Genomic DNA, 22,327 nt, shown 5'->3' with positions numbered 1-22,327 from the left:
TAGTTTAAAATCTCCATTAACCCTTCCCTTCCACATAACAACTATCTTCAATATTATTTCACATCAGAACTCAGATGGACATCCTGCTTTTTTCCTACTTTCAACATTTTTAAGGAGGGATTTAAAAATGGAATTTTAAAATCATGGTTACCTAATCATTGTGTGTTTTTAAAAGATCACATGTCAAGATTGTCTGTTCATTAATTTTTGCCCATGGTGGATTGTTAATGTGAAGAGCATTATCAAGTGCACATAGAAGTAATGCTCTTGCTGCTGGCTGATCCTGGATGAACACATTTCTATAATTTACAGTGGTAAATAATGGATTTAATGTTTAAATTGCTTAAGAGGCAGAAAAACATCATTAGGAAGCTAGTTGCCTAGCTAAATAGCCCAGATTTGACAATTAACACATATGTTTTTAAACTAAAACATTTTATGTCTAAAAACAACTGAGAGCTGGGGAGATCTTTTCCTGCCCTTTGCTCTCAGCACCATCATGATACTGTGAAGCACAGGCATGAGACATTTTGAACTTTTAGTATGATACTGCTTTGTTTACATAATTTCATCACTTCTCGAACTTCTCTGAGAAGTTTCTACACAAGATTTGAGGTCATAGCATGACATTTATTTTTAAACAGCGTAAGGCAGTTATCTCATCATCTTGGTCTACAGAGGTATGACTTGTTGACTGTCTCATATTATACTTTATTTGCCATTACTGTGTCCGGTTTCTTGGGAGGAAAATTAAGTTGTGATTAAAGTTGGCAAATGGTTGTGATTTTAAAAACAAGGTCTTGTAGTGCCATATTTCAGGTTCTTACTATTTTTCTTCCTCAATACACATATTATAATGCAAAAACTTTAAGCCATTATGAATTTTTATATGTTTTATGTACACCAAAGGGTCACAGATGGTAGAAAGATTTGTTACCATGAGGTAGTGTAGCATTTTGTGATTATAAAATTAATCTGTCTCTAAATCTGTTTAAAGAGTTTTTGCCATCTAATGAGCAATATAAATTATTAATATTTTCATGTTCTTGGGGACATTCACAGCCATAATTTTACCAACACAGCTGTTTGACCTGGTGACATCATGTTTTGCATATTTTTGCATTTTAATGAGTTACTCATTTAAAAGGTTACAAAGAAACCATAACTCATAGGTAATTAAATTATTTAGCAGAAGAAGTATGAGGAGATCTTCTGACATAGGTCACTGTGGGAAGAGAAATTCATAGCTGTACTCAGTTGCACCTGTTTATTAGGAGGTAGATATGTATAGAAGCTTTCCCTTTAGATTATGAAATGATTTTACTCGTTGAAATATTTGAATGTATACAACACACAAGCACACACATACACACACACATGTCCAAGAAGTTCATTTTCATTGTGATGGAGTAAGTTTAACTGTTACTCTTAATGACAAACATAAGCATAGTTTACCATTTAGGATTAACAATCTTTGAAAGTCTAGCTAGATTGGATTAACGAATATCTTATCATAATGCTTTCCTCTGTTTGTTTTTTCCTTTTCATATTCCTCTTTCTCTTGAAGAATAAAATGATTTCATATAGACCTTTTAGAGATTTATACTTAATTCTGACTTGGAATTTTCTATTAAATGGAAATATCTTAAAATGAAAGGTGACTCATAGGTATAGCACTGTGTCTATCACAGTACTTGGTTAATAGTAGGTGCTTATTAAATATTTGTAGTATGAAATCAGTGTTTAATGAATTACTGATTCAGTGAATACTTGGGATACTTGGGATCCTTCTTTATGTCCTCATGCTTGCAAGTGGACTCTAGAACCATAAGCAAAGCACTCAGTTTGTTTCTTGAAAAAACAAAAATGTTTTAAACATGTTTTAATTGGGGGAAGAAATAAAAAGGTGGCATATTTGAAGATAAAATGATTTATGTACTATAGTTTTTAAGCAGATTTTAGGAGTAACTTGAAAACTAAGGCATATGTTTGCATGGTATATGATTGGATCAAAATGATAATATTTTGAAAGACCTCGAGCCTACCATCTATAACTATATTTACACAGCTTTATAATGGATTTTAATAGGAAGCTAGGAGAATATTGGACTTTCATTTAACCCTCTAAGGCATAAAGGCATAACTATCTTATTCTAAAAGATAAATTTGTCCATCTAGGTGTTCTTGGGACCATGCAATAGAGGGGTGTGTCTGTAAGACCCCTTATATCCACTTAGGGATTTGATCTGTCATTGGCTGGCAACAGTTGTAACTTGTTACTTTTTAGTTTAATGTGTAAATGCATGGCTCTGTGTGTGTGTGTGTGTGTGTGTGTGTGTGTGTGTGTGTGTGTGGTTTTTTTTATGAGAATGGAAAGCAAAGAATATAAAAGATTTCCTAATGCTGCAGTATTAAATCACATTTATGTCCTTGATAATGAATGGCGAATTTTTTTTATGAAGCTATTGTGGATGTATGGAATGCTTTAATAAATAAAATATTGGTGATTAAGAGAAAAAAGTTGTGGTGTTTAAGCATCATAATGTTCTAGAACCTAGGAAAAGTTAGATACAAAACAGGCAATAATGTAGGTAAGTGCAAAGTGAATCTTTAAAAATAAATAGCACTTGGATGACCCGGGGTGTCAGAACCAGAGACAAGGGTGTGTGTTTGTCAATATATCCTTCATGTTTTACAGACTCCTAAGGGAACAAGGGAAGATACAATTTCACCTTTTCTGTGCCAAAACATTTTAATTATATCTTCTTCCAACTATAGCGGTTCAGTAACCAAGGAGCTGACATTGATGCATGTGTTGATAAAGCTGCAAACATTCAAAATGAGATTAACAAAGATTTTGAGCAAAGGGTGACAGCTAATTTTGCACAGTATTCTGCATCTGATTCAGGCCAGCATAATAATAGAATATTTTATAACTGTTTTGTTATTCAAAAGGACTTTTATGATGCATTTATATTTGTGAGTATCTTTGTATCATGCTTAAAAATTATCTATCCCGTGGCTAAAACTATTTTCACATCTATGTTCAAATGCAGAAACAGTATTAAAGGGAAAAAGCTCTCATAAGTTGTGGGTTTTTGGGTTTTTTTGTTTTTGTTTTTTGTAATCATACTTTACCCTTAGCACTTTTTGCCTTTATGTTAAATGATCTTGAGCACACTAGTTCGGGAAGGTATGGAGATGGTGAACATATATTTTCTACTATTGCTTAGTATACATTAATAAAATGGCCAAGAAAAGTTATATTCAACTTATTTAATTAATAAAACTGTAGTTTCTTTATGTTCTTGAGCTCCTTTGAGCACATTTCAGTGTATTTCTTTTTCTTCTATTCTCTGCTTGAAGGCAGCTGACAGTCTTCTTTCACTTTTCTTTTTGTTTGTGAAATTTTCCTTTTTTTTTTTTTTTTTTTATCCACTCACTTCTCCATCTGCTTTCACTTTTGTTTGCTTGGGCCGTCTCTCATCCCAACTTGATAATGAGGAATGCAGTGTGACCCTGACCTCTATCAGCCCATGCATGACCTTCTGACTCTACCATATAACCTTTGACCTTCTCTTTGACAGCTTGATTAATTACCCTGTGTTATGATTTATGAGTAAGTGCTATGTAAAAATAATAGACAACAGGTGGTCCTCTGAAAACTTTTTGTGGCATGTTTTCTTTTACTGACTAACTTGATGAGCTATTTGAAGTTGGAAACTTACTGGAATAATCTATGTTGGTCTATATTATGGTATTTTTATACCATGGAACACGACATTACAATGTAGGGAGCTACAAGTTAAAACATGTTCATGACAAACATTTTACAAAATATTGGCTGTTACCTAAATGCACACTGGTAGGAAGCACAAAACGGAGTCAAGTGACATTTTAGGTGTTTCAGTCCCAGGTCACGTCTTGAGAAAATTGCTGAAATAATGGAGGGGGCATTTTTCAAGCAGTGCTGCAGCTCCAACAGCTATGTTTACTTTAACGCTTCACTAGTGACTTCTGATTGGTTGTCATGACCTCATCTCACTGTTGCACCTAGAATGTTGCAACAGTGACATAGACATACCCTTGTTGTGAAAAAGATGAGAATAAACACACCATACATCTTTCAGAAAAGATGAATGGGCAGTGGTTTGTCCATTTTAACCATGGGTAGATGTAGTTTATAGATAAAACACTTGGGTTTCATTTCCCTTGAGGATGAGCACCTTTTTTCTTTCAAACCAAGCAGATAGAATGCTGAACTTGAAAAATATGATTGATAAATCTGTGTAAAATGATCTTTTACAGAGCTTTGGCTGGACACCAAAACAGACAGTTCCACAGGTCAAAGGATTCTACTCTGGCCCCTGACCTTTTTGGTCACATGTGGCTTGCAGTATTGGCAGGTTAATATGCAGAGCTGAGTACTTGCACCTGATTTGTTATTTAACCAACCACAAGAGATTTGAAAAGATGTAGAATTTGCTCCTGTTTTCTATTTTCCTTATACCTGGTAATTAATAGGCAAATTAAGTTGGATAAATCTTAAGTTTTAGCAGGATTTCATTGGTATCAAAGTACATTCAGGTTTTGGTCAGGCATTTAAGAATGTTATCTATTTGTAGAATCTTCTTGACAAGTACCTTTCTATACTGATTTAATTTCTTTAGCAAGGTTCCCTCTTTGGTTCTTTGTGTTTGGCATCACCTATCTGTTTTAGACCTCTGACCTAAGCCATCATTTGTTGATTGAATGATAAATGGACTATTATTTATTAGTAAGTGCATCTATGGACTTCAAAGTAAAGGAGGCCTGGAGGCCTGTGTATTCTGTTTAAATCACAGCAGACCCTTGTACTGAATAAAATACTATGTCTAGCAATACAATTTTGAGGGTTTCTGAGTAAGATTCCGTGGCTTATACCTTATAAACACAGTTCTGAAAATGAAACTACAGTTATAGCTACAAAGGATAGAAAATGGAATGAGATAAACGAAAGAGATAAAGCTTACTTTTACCAGTATCTGTCCTCTTGATCACTTTCTTGATCTTCTTCTAGACTGTACACTCAAACATAAGAGTTAATTAACAACTTTATATATGCTTTGTCTCTTGAAATGTTGGATATTGGAATTGATTTGGGTAAATCATTATGCAAGATGCCAGAAGTCTTATTTATTTAGTTGTGGAATGTTAGATAATCATTTTCATCATTTTGTGTTGTTAAAGATGTTTCCATGGATGTTTGAAATGACCTGCCTTTTCATCTTATAGCATCTTAGCATGAATAATTAAATATAAAAGGAATACTTCAGTATAAAGTGTTTAAGGTTGTAAGCATTTGTTATGGAAGCTTCTTTGTTAGAGTGGCAATGCATGGCTCTTTTATGATATTATATATCATGTATATGTAATATATATATTTCATAAAGTTTGGTAAAACTTTATGGGTACATTTGTTAAAGGTCAAAATAGGATCTCTTTTTTTTAATTTCTGTGTGTATTGATTGAGTTTTGGGGAACAGGGAGAATTTTTTAAATGGCATTTATTCTGATTTTTTAAGACATAAATGGATAGGGCATTTAAAATAGCTAAATTGAACTATTGGTATGTTATGTGCCTTGTTTTACTTTGAGTATTTACTTTGGTACTTTGATTTCAATATATTAATGTTGACATGGCAAAAATCTCTGTACCTTTATTATATAAAGGAATTTTTGGACAGTATTTATATTGACAGAGAAAAGGAGGAAAAGATGAAGTTTCACTACACATCTGTGGTTACAGCATGAAAGTGGAGGAGTTTATTTTGTTCCTCCAGTTTTCTGTTCCTCATGATAAAATGGTTATTAATGGTTTCTGTGAATATTGCATTAGTTAATTTATCAGGAAAATTTTAATTGAAAAATGTTAAGTTTTTCACAGAATGGCAATTGAATTTGCAACAAAGGCATTTATTAAAATTAGCTTTCATTTCTGCAGAAAATATTCCTGAATACTTCTTGATTGTTATTCCATTAATTAAATTGGCGGTGTGAAATATCTAAATGATAAAATATTTTCTAAATAATTCAGGATTTAAAGAGAAGCATTCATTGTTTGAAATCTAAATGCTAAAAATTCTTTAATTGATTTATATAGTGGTGATTTAAAAATAGAATCATTTTTCATCAGTTGATGCCTCGGTGAAAAATTGACATTGTGTCTTTATAAAATTGGACAAATGAGTCATGTAATTTTCAGTTACATAATCAATAACTTAGACAAATACTACTTCTTTGATGATTTATGTGTATCTGCTTTTTATACTTATTTAGATAGGACACATCAAATTTCAGAGTTCATTTAAAATCAAGTAGGCACAAGAATTTTTCAATCCATGATTTCCAAAAATTGAAGTAAAATCAGGCTCAAATAAATATTGTATTATGAAAATAATGTGTCTAGTGGTGAAGTTAAAAACATAGGGCAAAATTTTATCATTCTAGGGACTGTAAATTTTGTCTAAAGAGTTTACCTTTATTTGGAATTTATTCATGGTACAAAGGTGATGCTCACATTCTATCAATTTATTAAAGTCCCACTTTGTTACACAGAGTTTGATGTTTTCATATTATCATTAAAATGCAGTCCATCACTATTTTCATTTCTAAGAGTTCAAGATTCTTTTTTAGGTTTGCCACTTGTAACTCATGTAAGTATGAGACACTGTGTGCGTGTGTGTGCGCGCATGCGTGCGCGTGTTTGTGTGTGTGTGTGTGTGTGTGTGTGTGTGTGTGTGTGTGTGTGTGTGTTTAAAGTTCAATTCACTCAGAGAAGACAGGGAAGAAACATGACAGGAGACCACTTACTCACGGTACAGAATCTAGTAAGGAGGCAATTTTCTTTTTGGCCTATGGTGACCTTTTTTGACTATGTTCCTTACACCAGAAGACAGTGTATGAATGCCTCTATTTCACCCTGTTTAGCAGAGTGCAACAGTGTTCTTTAACTTACTTTTGGTGGGAGGAGAAGTTATAGCTGAAATTTGAGAAGGGCATGAAAAGTTGTAAGAGGCACAAGGAAGAGGGGTAGGAACTTCCTTCAAATGTGATTTTAATAACTAGTCAAGTGTGTCCAACTGTAGAAAATCACCAAGTGACAATCTGTCTACCTGACAGTGATCACAATGAATTACAAGACTTTTGAATAGCTATACAGATTAGAATAAAGCAGGATCAAATAAAATATCTTTTGTTGGTAAAACTTTGACTTCCCAGCTAAGATACTTCAAAACAAAACAAACAAAAAAAACTCCTTATCGTGCACTTTGATGTAGAACGCTTAAATTTTAAAATAAGTGAAGTATTTTATAACTTTTCATAAAACTTTTGTTTATATAAAAGTTTTATTTGAATATAGATTAAAGAATATGTGGTATTTTGTTAATCAGTTTGGTATGTGTTATTGTATAGTTTTCATATGTGTAAGACAACTATATCTTAATTAACAGTCCTATCACTAACATCACAACTTCAGTGAACTCCACAATCTACAAACCACATCATGGTTTTAGAAAATAATATCAACTGATTGAGTAAAAAAGAAGATTGAAAACTCCTAATGAAGTTTTTACGTAGATTGTGAAATTGACTATTAACAACACCAAGTCAAGTGCAGTGGTATAGCATATTTAAAAATAAGATAATGGAGTCTGTGCTAATATTACTCTATTATTAGTGTATCACTTTTTTTTTTAGATCATCTTATGGTTGATTTGTCAAAAAACAAATTTTAAAGTTGAAGTAGTTCTACAGTTATAGTTTTGTAAAAAGTATATCATTTTCTTTTTCACTGAGGATGAGATTTTTTTTAATTTTACTTTCCATGGCTCTTACATGTTTTTATCATAATCTAATACCTTTCTAAAATAGGACCTTACAGGATTTTATAAGGCAAAATTGGGACATCCACAGTACAGAAGTGAATAGGAAATATAAGATATCAATGGCTTCACAAATTTATGTTGCACATGCTTGTCAGTGGAAATTGTTTATTCTTCTCTATTTTCTTGTGGTTAGATTATTCCATCAGTTATAACTTAATATAAATACCAAAAGTTTTCTTAATTATAACCATAGAAATGTTTTCTTTGCTAGAATTGGCATACAGGAAAACATTTCTAAAACTTTAAAGAAGGTGTAAAAGCTCAGTAAGCTGTACTTTAAACTTTGGGACTTGTTTCCTGGAACTGGTCCCTAATAAAGAGAAATTCTTATGGTAGTTAAAAGTGAAAACATTTCAGGATTAAATAATTGCTTCCACACATTATAGTAAGACATTAGTTTATTTTGTTGTATGAAAGAAGAGAGGTGGAAAAAAATACAAGTTGCACAGGTAGACATTATATGTTTCTGCTATTAGAGACATGTAAATCTGTAGAATGTGTTAGATTAAATTTATGCCTTAATTGCCTATTCTTTCTTGAATTCAAGCAAATAAAAAATGCTCCTTAAATTAATGTGCAATGTAAGGGAAAGAAGATCTAACAAAATGTGGTCTGATATTTAAACTTCACTTGCAAAGAGGCTATTTTCTCAAAATGGGTATTTAAAATTTAATGTGGTTTGAAAGCGTACTTGTTATTTGATTATTTATTTCAATTATTTGGGGGGTTCTGCAAGACCTGAAATACTTTTTAAAAAATGGAACCTTTATAATCTTTATGTTACAATTTTGTCTTTTTGTTCTTACCAGTAATCTCTGCTTATTTACATATACAATACAGGCAAACCATTTTAAACAACTTTTTGTTGGAAAAATTAAAACTATAGTCTTTTATAAAGAAATATTTTCATGAATATGCAACTATATTAAATCACTTTCTGTGAGATTTTACAGATTTTTTTGTGAATTGAGATGGTTTCTAAGATTAAATTCTGCTGCCTTCTTTGCTTTCAAAACAGGAAGGATATGGAGTGATAGTGCTGAATCCCAATGAAAACTATATTGAAGTAGAAAAGCCAAAGATACATGTACCGTCATCTTCTGATAGTTCAGATGAACCAGCAGAAAAACGGGAAAGAAAAGATAAAGTCTCTAAAGAAACAAAGAAGCGACGTGATTTCTATGAAAAGTATCGTAACCCCCAAAGAGAAAAAGAAATGATGCAGCTCTATATCAGAGTAAGTAATAAGATTGTAACTTTCCTTCATTATTTCTTTTCCTTTATTTGTATTTTATTCGGATGAGTTTATTTGATTAAAAGAAACTAAATTCTTTAATTTTTAACCATTCATTTCCCATGGTTGTTAACTCGAATGAAATGTTTTCTTTTTTAGTCAGTGTTACAAAACACGTCATTCTTATTTCAGTGTGATATTTTATTGAAGTCTCAAAAGCAATTAATAATGCACTGTACAAAACATCAGTCTTCATCTTGGGTGGTAATGGTTTTAATGCATTGTTTTCCTATGAGCAACCATCCATCCACGGTGTTTCAGCTTAACTTCTGAAGGCAGATGGAGGGAGGTAGAGTAATTAATATCTTAATAAATATTTAAACTAGAATAGTTTAGGGATAGTGTAATGAGGGAACTCTCTCCTTTGCTCTTTTCTTACCCGGTGAACCTTTGCACTTTGTGATGCTAGCAGCATGGGATCGTTATAGTAGTGCTACCCAAGGAGTTCTAATTCGTAGGGGGAAAAACAATTTTATTTGCACTTTGACACATTCTGCTTGACATACATACTGTGAGTTGTATATTTGAGACAGATTTATGCAATTTTCAAAGCCTGCATTATGGGTCCTAGAAATATAACTTAATAGTAAAGCATGTCAGAAATGCTACTGTGTGAGTAAAGTAGTAAATTGATATGTTCTTTAAAAGTGAGCAATTCAGAACATTTAAACATAGACAAATTAACACTTTATAAATTATATTGTAAGATGGGATTGAAGTTTCAAATTATTCAGTTTGAGCTATTTTTACATTTCCTTTAAAAGCTCACTAATAAAATATTTCATACCGTCTTTAGCAGGAATAGATGACTTTCTAAGTTATTTTCTTCATTCTAGTTCGTGTCATAATCACTATACTTTTGGGAATTAAACTGTGCACATTCAAGACTATAGGTCAGTTTGTTGAGTAAGTTAGTGCAGTTAAGCAGTACGAAAGCAGCATATAAATTCTTAAAACCCAAAAAATGTATCCAGACCAAGAAACCCTAAAGTCCATCATACAGTGACTCAAGTAAAAGTTAGTCACATTGCAGTATTTGCATTTCTGAAAAGCATCTCACTATTTAATATATTATTTGAAAAACAAAAACAGTGATTAGATTGGAATCAAGCGCTTGCTTGTTCTGATAGAGTTATGTTACCACTTTTCTTTCCTATGGCTGCATAATGGTCGTGATGTCACCTTCTTCTCTATCCGTTGTACTCAGCTTCCTAATTATATGATCCAGTCTGTCAACCACCATTTTAGGACAGTTAAAAAAAAAAAAAATTCTGATATCCAGATTTCAAAAATGAATTGTAAAAGTTTTTGAAATCTACAAACCATTAAAAGTATTCACTTGCTTATGTAAAATGCAAAAAACAGCGATTTTGTGTATTAAGTTTTTATTTTTTCTTAAACAGTTTCCTTTATTTGGCTATGATATGTATAGATTAAGCATCTATTTCTGACACCTGTATTGTGGGTTTTATATCCTCTGTTTTCTCTATCTCTTGTCAGCATTGCTTGGATATTTTTCTTTTGTTCTCTTGTGTGTGTGCATTTTTTGTTTGTTTTCAAATATATTTCATTTAAAACAGCCTCTATTTAGGAGCCCCAGTGGCCTAATGGATAAGGCATTGGCCTCCTAAAACAGCCTCTATTTTATATATATGTTTGTATATTAAAGGGAGAATTTTTTTTTAATTTTGCTTCATTTCTTAGATGTTATTTGAATTTATTTATTTTTTAGTTAAATCCAACTTTGTTAACATACAGTGTAGTGTTGGCTTTAGGAGTAGAACCCAGTGATTCATCTCTTAACATATGAGACCTAGTTCTCATCCCAAAAAGTGCCCTCCTTAATGCCCATCACCCATTTATCCCATCCCCTCACCCAGCTCCCCTTCAGCAACCCTCACTCTGTTCTCTGTATTTAGGAGTCTCTTATGATGGTTTGCCTCCCTCTCTATTTTTGTCTTATTTTTCCTTCCCTTCCCCTCTGTTCATCTGTTGAGTTTCTCGAATTCCACATTTTGCTTCATTTTTAAGATCTCTCTTTCCCTTTGTTTTTTTTTTTCTTTAATTCTTTTAGCTCTTTTACACTGCTGCCATTTTGTGCTTCTTATCGTGTCTTTTTGCTTCTTTCTTGTGCCATTTCACTCATCAATCTCAGTTTCCATTGAAAGCACTTAAAGCAAAAACAGACTCATTTAGATAACACAACTATATACCTGATAGTCTTAGTTATGAGTGTCATTTTTCCTTAATAAATACCCTTTCCCTTAAAATCTTTTGGAATTGTGCAAAAAAGTGAAGTGAGGTGGTACTCTTCAAACATACTTCTAGATGGTAAGGTGTGATCTTGTGTTGAGGAAGACAAGAATTGTTCGTGTTGTGTTTGGTGCGTGAATTCTTAGGTAATTTTGATCCACTTAAGAAGTGATTTCTTCTTGTATACTCCTTCCCACTACATTTCTCCAAAAAGTGTAATTTTCAGGCACAGAGCATGGTATGTGATGGGGAAATTTAGCATTAATTTATATACTTCTTGGGGCACCTGGGTGGCTCAGTTGGTTAAGTGTCTGCCTTCGGCTCAAGTCATGATCTCGTGGTTCGTGAGTTCGAGCCCCACATTGGGCTCTCTGCTGTCAGCACAGAGCCCACTTCAGATCCTCTGTCCTCCTTTCTCTCTGCCACTGCCCCACTAGCTCTCTCTCTGAAAAATAAACTTTAAAAAAAAGATTTAACTTAAATACTTCTTAACCATTTACATTTTGAAATTGATTATTCATTGGAATAATCCCATAAGGTAAGAGGATCAAATATTTTTATCTTTATTTTATAGTTAAGGAAACTGATGCACAGATGGCTCATTTTTGTCTAGGATCACATAACTAGTAAGTGGTAGAACTAAGTGTTGAAACCAGGACTTCTAATTATTGTAGATTCTTGCTCCCTTTCCTCTTTATCACATTGTTCTAACCAATTGGAAACAAAATATATACATGAAATATGATTTTTAAACCAATTTAATAAAAGCATGATATGATATACTAAATGACATCTGATGATTAATAGATTTTTGATCAGTTACTTAATAGATGCTATTAAATATTTATAAACAGCATACATAAAACATTTATATTATGTAAGTAGCAACTATATATAAATATATGTATGTGTATACATCTATATTCTCTTTTAATAGGGTCACTAATATTGATCTAATTTTACATGAGAAGACTGTGAGTCAAAACTTAGTAATTTTTCCAAAATCTCATGACTTTGATTGTAAACTCCATGAGGGCAGGGACTTAGTTGTCTTTTGCTCACTGTTATATCCCCAGAGCTCAGAACAAAGTCTTCATAATAAATATTTGTAGAACAGAGCCTTCACAATAAATTTCTCTTTGGTAAATAAGGTGGTGGAGCCAGGATTAAAATACCAATGTTTTTATTGGTCCAGCATCAATATATATCCAGCATCAATAAAGTATGCTACTTGATCTTCTGTAAGGAAACATTCAAACAAACCAAAATAAACAAAATTACATTGTTGGTCACCTACCTCAGTCTATTAGCTGAGAATACATTACAAAAATTGATGATAAAAAGTCAGTTCCTCAGTATTTATTTGATACCTTGATCTGTATATTTTCATCTGAATATATAAAAGTGGGATATCCTGTTTTCTTTTTTAACTATATCATTAAGATAGTAAAATTATGGATGAAAATGGAAATACTTCATGCCAACCTACTGCGATTTCTGTTTTACATACTTGCTCATAAGAGTAGAGCCAATTTGTTGTACTTGGTCTATGCTGCACACACTTTGTGCTTTATGGGAACTGTAACGTTGCTTCCTATTCTTTCCTCTCATCCAAATTCTGTCCATGTTGTAGTACCCAGCTGAAATCTCACCTTTTCATATCACCGTAGTCAATAGTCTCCTTACTGTGACTCATGGATGTTACTGTGAATGGTTAACTTATGTGGAATTTATCATGTGCTGTCTTGAGATATCTCTGTGTTTTTGTTTCATAATATTATCAATATTTATGTTTTTATGCCTTTCCTCTAGATCTCCCCATAATCCTAGAGATCTTTGAGCATGTTTTATAGGTCAATCCTTAAGAATAAACAGGTCTGAGCTAATTTTTACAGTAGTATAGAGCATACTATGAAGGAATCAGGAACTGATAATAAACCCACTCACTGGAATCCATACCCCTGTAAGGAGAGCAGAGCAAAAAGACTAGGCCTTAGTCTAGGGACACCTAAATAAGGTGACTTGCAGCATAAATAGGGTTATTCTTGTATCAGACTGGATCATAAGAGGACAAGTACTCAGACTAAGGAAGATCAGTTAAAAGCACTGTACAGTATGTAGGTGGAATATAGGCAAAACTGACTGGATGCTGACCTATGTAATACTGAGTTAGAATTGCTTGAATATCTCTTCCCTAAGAGATGTAGCTGTGGGCTGTGGTGATAGGAAGTAAAGAAGAGAGATTAGACCCTGAAGGTTAAAAAAAAAAAAAAAAAATGCTGGGAGTGGAAGAGGGAAAGAAATGACATGGCCAGAGAAGGAAAACTCCACATGTGAAAGAGACATTTACAGAATAAGACTCTTGGCATAGCCTGGCATTACACATTGAAGATACTCAAATATTTATGGCTTGATTGCTTGTTGACATCGATCAAAAATCTCATCCCTTAACATGAGAGATATTTGGTGTCTAGTTTTCTGACGGTTTTTTTCGGCATTTATGTGAATTTTTGCAATTGTTCAGAAACAGTCAACTCATAAACTAACTGAAGCTTTCTTTTAAAAAATAGGTTTTTGACACTCTGACTTGGGTTATGTTCAAAATATTGGTGAAGGCTGATAAATATCCAGTCTTCTCCTCTGTACCTGTTCTCTTCTGTGCTAATGCCACTGGAGCCATTTCTATCTTGTGTTTTAGCAACCAGATTTTATTTATATTACAGCCAATGATTGTATAATCTCTGGAACCATTTTAAATTCCTAGTATATTTAAGTATTTGAATTTCTTTTTTCTGGAATCTAGTAAATAACCAAAAACCTCACTTCAAGTTTTTGTAAATATCTAGTATTAACAGGCAAAAATAAAGTAGAATCCAGGCCTAAAACTTTAAGTTTAGCAAAGTATAATTTTATTTTATATACTAAATGAGTATAAATAGATATGACTAACTATTGGATTATGTAGCCCATTTCTGATGCATTAGAAGCAGAGCTTGAGAGATCAAAGTACTTACTGTTTCATGTGGCAACTTTCCTTAAGTATGAAATAATGTACTTTCTGGCATATATTATGGCTTATTAAGGGGATTGATTTGGTCTAGGCAATAAACATCATGTCAGACATGCCTGGCAGGAAAACCTGCTTAATATGTTTTGTAATAAGACGGAATTTTTTGTTCTCGAAAACATCTGCCAACTGAATTCAAGAGTGAAGACAGAAAATGTCATCAATTTAGTGGTAATCCTATAAATTTAGTTTCTTTCTGAGCAACACATAGCAAGATACACAAATTTCCCAGTGTTAATCACCACTGGTTATAGTACTTTGTAAAACGATGAAACAAAAACATTTTATTTTTATATAATGTGTTAATTAATTCATAATGAATTTTAATATTTCAACTGATAAAATTTTAACAAGCATCTTGCCAACAGATCATTTTTTAAAGCATCTGTTTTTTAATGTGTTGGGTTGAGAACTGAGTCAAATGGCTAAATATGTACATATATTCTTTTTAAAAACATATTTCTACCCCCATAATTATAGATACACTATTTTTTCTCCTTAGACCACCAGGGGCTGCTGCTGTTCATACTGCATATTGCTTTCCTCTGAAACTGAGTACCCCCGTCACACTGCATCTTTTCTCTCTTCCTTTTTTCCCCCCTTAGGCCCATATCTTTTAATATATAACTGGAAAGGAAAAATAATAGGCTTAGCTAACAATTTAATAACCAATATAAGAGTTTATATTTTAAACATTTTCTGCAGTCCAAAACATTTACATTTTTCCAAATGAACTTAAGACATTGAAGGTACACAGTGATACTAATTATTTTATTTATTTATTATTTTATTTCCTCTTCAGAGTGTCTGAAATAACTTTCAGAATCATCCCCTTTGCAGAGATACAGTCTGGAGATGAGATTAAATGTATAGAATCTGAATGACCTGATTTTGAATCCCAGTTTTCCATGTAATATAGTGTGATTTCAAGTAAGTTAATTTCACTTTGCCTCAGTTTTTTGGTCTGAAAAGTGGAATCATAATAATACATGTAAAGTGAACATAGTTTCTGACACATAGTCTTGGGCCTTCAGGGTCAATCAATAACATCCTGTCTTCTCTCAAGTTCAGAATCAACTCAGAAAGTATCCAATTCTCAGGGTTTCTAGCTTTTGAACCGTTCAGTACCTTGTACCAGAAATAATACCTCTGTCTTACCTTCCTGAGTTTGGAACCCAGTGAGCAAAATGACAAAAAATCAGACAAAAGGAGATCAAAACACCAGCTTTTTGGGATGCCTGAGTGATTAGTGGGTTAAGCATCTGACTCTTGATTTCAGCTCAGGTCATGATCTCACAGTTTGTGAGTTTGAACCCTTCATCAGGCTCTGCACTGACAGTGTGGAGCCTGCTTAGGATTCTCTCTCTCTCTCTCTCTCTCTCTCTCTCTCTCTCTCTCTCTCTCTGCCCTTCTCTCATGTGTACTCTAGCTCAAAATAAAAAATAAACTTAAAAAAAAAACGAATACCAGCTTTACTAATTGATATAGTTCAAATGGAAGCTGTGGCTTAGATCTGTGACTAAATTTAGATTACCTAATATATTTCCCCCTGAAAAGAATTTTTACCCATTTTCCAAGCACCCCCACTTTGCCTTTCACATAATAGAAAACAAGCTGAAATGCATCCTTTTTTGCAAGTAGATTTGAAAGATGCCCAGAAAGGCTGAGTTGAACATGCTATTTTTTCTCCCAAATGTACTATATCAAGTAAGTCACTTCCCCTATGAGAGAGAGAGTGAAGGGTAGTGAAAGAAATTGAGAATGCCACTCTAGGTGAATGTCTCCACCTGAAGCCAGGAGAGAAGTGGATCCCACCTGACAAGGTTAGCCCCTAATTAAAAGATCGCTTTTGGGGCGCCTGGGTGGCTCAGTCGAGTGAGTGACCAACTTGGTTTCCACTCAGGTCATGATCTCATGATTCATAAGTTCAGGCCCCACATCGGGCTCACTGCTGTCAGCCTGCCAGCTCGGAGCCCACTTCAGATCCTCTGTCTCCCTCTCTCTGCCCCTCCCCCACTTGTGCTCTTCCCCAAATAAATAAATATATTTTTAAAAGATCATTACTAGTTACACTTGCATTTTCTAACAACTCAGTAAAGCAATATTAAAATATAGTCATTAAATGTTCACTAAAGATTACCTTAGTTTCTTTAAGATTTTTGTTTAGGGGCACCTGCGTGACTTAGTCAGTTGAGCATCAGACTCTTGATTTCAGCCAGGTCATGATCTCCTGCTTTGTCCAGACTTGTTTTGGGTTCAGTGCTGATAGTGCAAAACCTGGTTGAGATTCTCACCCTTTCTCTCTGCCCCTCCCCCACACGTGCTAGTGTGCTCAGTGCATGCACACTCTCTGTGTCTCTCTCAAAAATAAATCAGTAAACTTAAATACATTAAATTCTTTTAAAAAAAGATTTTCATTTAAAAGGTAAACTGATCAAACTGGATTATAGGAAAAGTAGCCACAAAATTGTTTCATTTTAAAGCACTTAAAGGGCCTTAATTCTGTTTTAATCATCAGAAAGCAATCTTTATGTTTTCATGTTTCATGTTACCAAAGCCTAGTAAACGGTAGATTTTTAATAAATATTTGATGAATGAATATTTGAATAAATGCTTGCTTACATGAACCTACAAAGCAAAAGAGACAGACCTTTCACTATATCAATGTGCTCTTTGATATTGACTAGTGTGATAGTTGAAAGAACTCTGATACTCTGTATGACTGACATATACTAACACTCAGAAAGTTAGTCCATTGTTCCATAAACCCACTTAACAACCCTGCAAGCCCACCATGCCATGGAGAAGATGGAGGAGTTTGTGTATGAGGTCTGGGAGGGACACTGGAGGGTCAACCCCTATGACGCACTCCCCGACTGGCTGAAGGACAATGACTACCTGCTACATGGCCACAGACCGCCAATGCCCTCCTTCCGGGCTTGCTTCAAGAGCATTTTCCGCATCCATACAGAAACTGGCAACATCTGGACCCATCTGCTTGGTTTTGTGCTGTTTCTCTTTTTGGGAATCTTGACCATGCTGAGACCAAATATGTACTTCATGGCCCCTCTACAGGAGAAGGTGGTTTTGGAGATGTTCTTTTTGTGTGCAGTGCTCTGCCTCAGCTTCTCCTGGCTCTTTCACACCATCTGTTGTCATTCAGAGAAAGTCTCCCGGACTTTTTCCAAACTGGATTATTCAGGGATTGTTCTACTGATTATGGGGAGCTTTGTCCTCTGGCTTAAAGTCAGCAAAATAATTAGATCTTTAGATTTAGAACAGAAATTACAGTGAAGACCAGAATTGTGCATTTATTGGTTTTGTCTAGCCACTGGCCAATTTTGGTGAGGGATTCTGCTATAAATAGGGTGTGGTGGAAAGAAAAAGAACTTCAGGATCAAAGAGAGGCATGTTGTAATCTTAATTCTTTGACAGGCTGTGATGTTAGGCAAGTCACCTCTCTGAGCTTCAGTCTCTTCTTCTGTGAAGTAAGGATATCATAGCTAATAGGCTGTTGTAAGGAATAAATAAGGTAAATTAATGCTTATGAAATCAACCAGTGGGATATCTACTATTTGGTATATCCCGTTTTCTTTATCTTCCCTCCTTACCCTCTTTCTTTCCCTTGGGAAATATGGGAAGAATTATGGCCAAATGAGGTCTTTTCCAATTGGTTTGTAATCACTGCTTTTCAAACCTTTGGTCTCAGGACCCCTTTATATGCTTAAACATTATTAAGATCACTAAAGTGTTTTTGTCTACGTGGGTTATTATATCTGTTCATATTTACGACAAAAAGAATTAAATTTGAAAAAGTATTTAAATATTTTAAAATAGCAATGAGCCCACTAGATTATGACATAAATAACATACTTTTATGAGAAATGACTATATTTTTTAAAACAAACAAAAACACATAGAAGTGTGGCATTAAAAAAAATCTCTAATGTCTGGCTTAGTAGACGACAGCTGAATTCCACTTCTGTTTCTGCATTCACTCTCTTGTGATATGTTCCTTGTCAACATTTATGAAGAAAGTTTGGCCTCACACAGATATGCAATTATAAAAGGAGGGAGAATTTTAATAGCTTTTTCAGATAATTGTATATATTCTCCTTTGATGCTATGCCAACACTCAACAAGAAGTAGTTTCTCAAAGATTACTTACTGTATGAATCTAAAACACGTGTAAGTATTTTGTACTATTTTCATGAAAATTCATTGGTCTTTGTTGTACTTTGAATGGATCTTTTGCTTGTGAATGACTTTACAACATCATGTATTAGTCATTTGGAAAATAATGTATCATTGAACCCTATAGATCTTCCAAATATTGACGTATTTTATTAAGTAGTATCAAAAATTCCTTTCTAATACTATTAGAAAGGAATGCCATGTACCAGTGGCATCTGCAAAGATTTTAAGAATTGAAAAACTATTAAGCTTATCAGGGAGGATACAAGTTTCCCCAAATTTTAATTTTTAGCAAGAAAGTTCAATTTTTATCATTAGCAACAAGCACCATTTCTTGTTTTTTTCTTCAACTATCAGGCTTATTTTGTTTATTTTCAAGAAAATGGTTTCCAAATACCCAACCTGCATAATCATTGTTTGTTCATCAGTCTTACAAGTAAAAATCATCTTCTATTAAAAAGACAGCTACCTTAGCTCACAACTCAGTCCATTGCACAACTACTTTTCCTCTAGACTAACATAATTTGTTTTGCAGGTGCTTTATGTGTACCTTCTAGTTCACTCAGAATATTAAACAAACATATGCTCTGGGGTTGAGATTTAATAAAAGTAATTTTACTGCTCCACCAACAATTTTTAAGTGAACTTGCTCCCCCCCCCCCCCCCCGCCCCCGTTCAGTGTGGCAGTGAAGAATGCAATGACTGCTAGTATAGTTTGGTACCACTTCTGTGATCAGTGCTAAGTCACAGGCAGTTTTTTCTCCATTGTTTTCTTCACTGTTAATGCAGATGCCAACACAGTGAAAAAGACACATAATGTTTTAGTATTATTATTATTTTTAATGTTTATTCATTTATTTTGAGAGAGAGAGTGTGAGCCAGGGAGGGGCAATGGAAGGGAGAGAGAGAATCTCAAGCAGGCTCCATGCTTTCAGCGCACAGCCCAGTGCAGGTTCGATCTCACAAACAGTGAGATCATGACCAGAGCCAAAATCAAGAATCAGTTAATAGAGCCCCCCAGGTGCCCCTGTCTTAGTATCATGTGGATCCCCTTAAAATCTCAGAAACCTCTAGAGGTTTGCAAAGCACATTTCTAGAAGCACTGGCCTACTTCTCTTTTTTGGAGTTGAATATACAGGCAACCAAACAAAGCAGTTTATAAGATTAAAATAAGAACCATTTTTTAGTTGATACGTTAGGCAACATGGAAGTAGAACAATATGAGCAGCTATGTAATCTGAAATAGAGAAACTAGAACAGAGTACATCGTTTCTTTCTTTTCTTTTCTTTTCTTTTATTTTCTTTTCTATTCTTTTCTTTTCTTTTCTTTTTTCTTTTCTCTTCTCTTCTTTTCTTTTCTTTTCTTTTTTTTTTTTTTTTTTTTAAGACATTTGGGCCTATCCAGTTTTAACTCTTCTTATCTGGTCTCAGGGAGCACTATGTGTAGACTACTTCACCTGTTCTCCATCTTCCTCACCATCTTCATAGAAACTGAGATGTCAGTCTACATTGACCAGGCCATTGGAATTGGAGGACTTAGAATGTTTGTTTTCTTTTTCTACTGCTCGGGAACAGTAGAATAGAAGGCCCTGGAGAACCGCATGCCCATTTTGGAGTTTAGCAACCTACTTTTCATTTCCCATTTCTTTCCTCTAAAATGGGTGGCCTCTTGCTTCCCAGGAGGGCTCAGATATTTAGCCTGCTTTCCAGTTGAGGTCTAATGTACTACCAAATTCTACTAGTTCTGTACTGGTTCTGTCTCCCTGTTTTATATTTGCCTTCCTTTGCAGTATACTAACTCTATAATGGTTAAGAGCTGGGTGCTGGTGTCTGTCACATGTGTACAGGGTTTTACACATAATATTCACTCAATAAATACTAGTTGTAACTATTGTAATATTCTTAGTTTATGATCCAAGTTCCACGTGTCCACAACTCTCTCCATTTCTGAAGCTATATTCTTCCTAGTTCTCCAAATTCAATTCTTCTTTCTTGCCTAAAGTTACATATGACAGCAACTGTCTAAAATACAATTGTATTGGGGCGCCTGGGTGGCTCAGTTGGTTGAGTGTCCGACTTTGGCTCAGGTCATGATCTCACAGTTCATGGGTTTGAGCCCCACATCAGGCTCTGACCCTGCTTTGGATTCTGTACTCCCTCTCTCTCTGCCCCTCCTCTACTCACTCTCTCTCTCTCTCTCTCTCTCTCTCAAAAATAAACAAATAAATAAAGGATTCTGTGTCTCCCTCTCTCTCAATCTCATAAAGCATGGATTGACCATGCTTCTATCAGGCTTTGAATGTGAATGGTGATTCTTGCATTTTCACAACTTGCACCTCTTTTTGGGAAAGAGGGACAATTTAATACCCTCTGTGTCCTACTACCCCTCCCTTTCTGGCTGGGGCTTTGTGCATACATTTGTCTAGTTAGGAATAGTTGTTTGTTTCTTTGTGTAAACTTCACACCTGTCTCAGGTATTACCTTGACTTTACAGATATGTAAAATGAGACTCAGATGTAAATAGACTTACTCATGGTTGTATACCTAATAAGAGTAACTAAACCAAATTTTGAGGCGAGGTCTATTGGACTGCAAAGCCTATGTTTTTCCTACCACTACATTGCCAGTAGTGAACATTTTTTACAAGTGGCTCTCTAAGATTTCTCTGCATATACATAAAATATATACACATGAGTGACTGAATAAGTGGATCTCTCTTGAATTGCAAGGCAATTGCTGCGATGCAAGACAAATAATATTCCCCACAATGCAATAGTTTATTCAAAGACTGCTGTTAGAGAGTTGCAGTGAATGGATAGATTGAGTGTAGAATCTGGGACCCACCTTCTCTCCTCCGCAGTAAGACACTGTCACGCTTTATTTTTGCCTGCACCCCTAACTGTCCATCTGGAATGTATGGGTTGTTTGACTGCAAAGGAGTTTGTTGTTATTGCAGGTGGGGATGAGAGAAAGCCTAAATCACCTTATATAATTGACTCAAAAGTGCTTTGTTTACTGTAGTTGACTTTTTTTTTTTTAACCCTCCCCTGATTTCAGCTTGTCTGTAGGTTAAGTTTGCTTGATCTCAGCCGTCAGCATGTTGCTCCACTGTTGAGCCAGTCCAGTATTCACATCTGCACAGTATGGCTTTATCAGTGGATGTGAGCACCGCTGTGTGCATCTCTCATGTGTAGCATAGCGGGGCCATATAACAGGTTTACTGAGTGACTTGAATATTTACATTATAGACTCCTCTCATTTCAATTTGAATTATATATGTGCATTTGTAAACATTATGAAATTGTGTATTTAGATTTACTTGCTCAGAGCATGAAATTGCTACCTAACATACTCTATGTATCAGTATCATCTCATACTCATATTAATTTTATTCATGGGGCGCCTGGGTACTTCAGTTGGTTAAGCATCCACCTCTTGATTTCGGCTCAGGTCATGATTTCACGGTTTGTGAGTTCAAGTCCCGCATTGGGCTCCATGCTGACAGCGTGGGGCCTTCTTGGGTTTCTGTCTCCCTCTCTCTCTGCTCCCTACCCTCCATTAGCTCTCTCTCTCAAAAGAAAAAAAAATTTA

At 34.4% G+C, this 22,327-nt stretch overlaps 1 protein-coding gene across 1 annotated transcript in view; it reads left to right on the top strand.

The window, feature by feature from the left end:
- FAM172A (family with sequence similarity 172 member A) overlaps window positions 1-22,327 on the top strand; it is a 424,226-nt gene that overhangs the window by 168,064 nt on the left and 233,835 nt on the right. The window contains exon 7 of the mRNA XM_007078915.3: window positions 8,947-9,165. Within this exon, the coding sequence (XP_007078977.1) occupies window positions 8,947-9,165 (219 nt within the window). The remainder of the gene's footprint in view (window positions 1-8,946; window positions 9,166-22,327) is intronic.

This window comes from Panthera tigris, chromosome A1 (assembly GCF_018350195.1).
Source record: "Panthera tigris isolate Pti1 chromosome A1, P.tigris_Pti1_mat1.1, whole genome shotgun sequence".
Taxonomy (NCBI): Eukaryota; Metazoa; Chordata; class Mammalia; order Carnivora; family Felidae; genus Panthera; species Panthera tigris.
The sequence above is the reverse complement of the archived record's forward strand: the minus strand, read 5'-3'. Positions and strand labels throughout refer to the sequence as shown.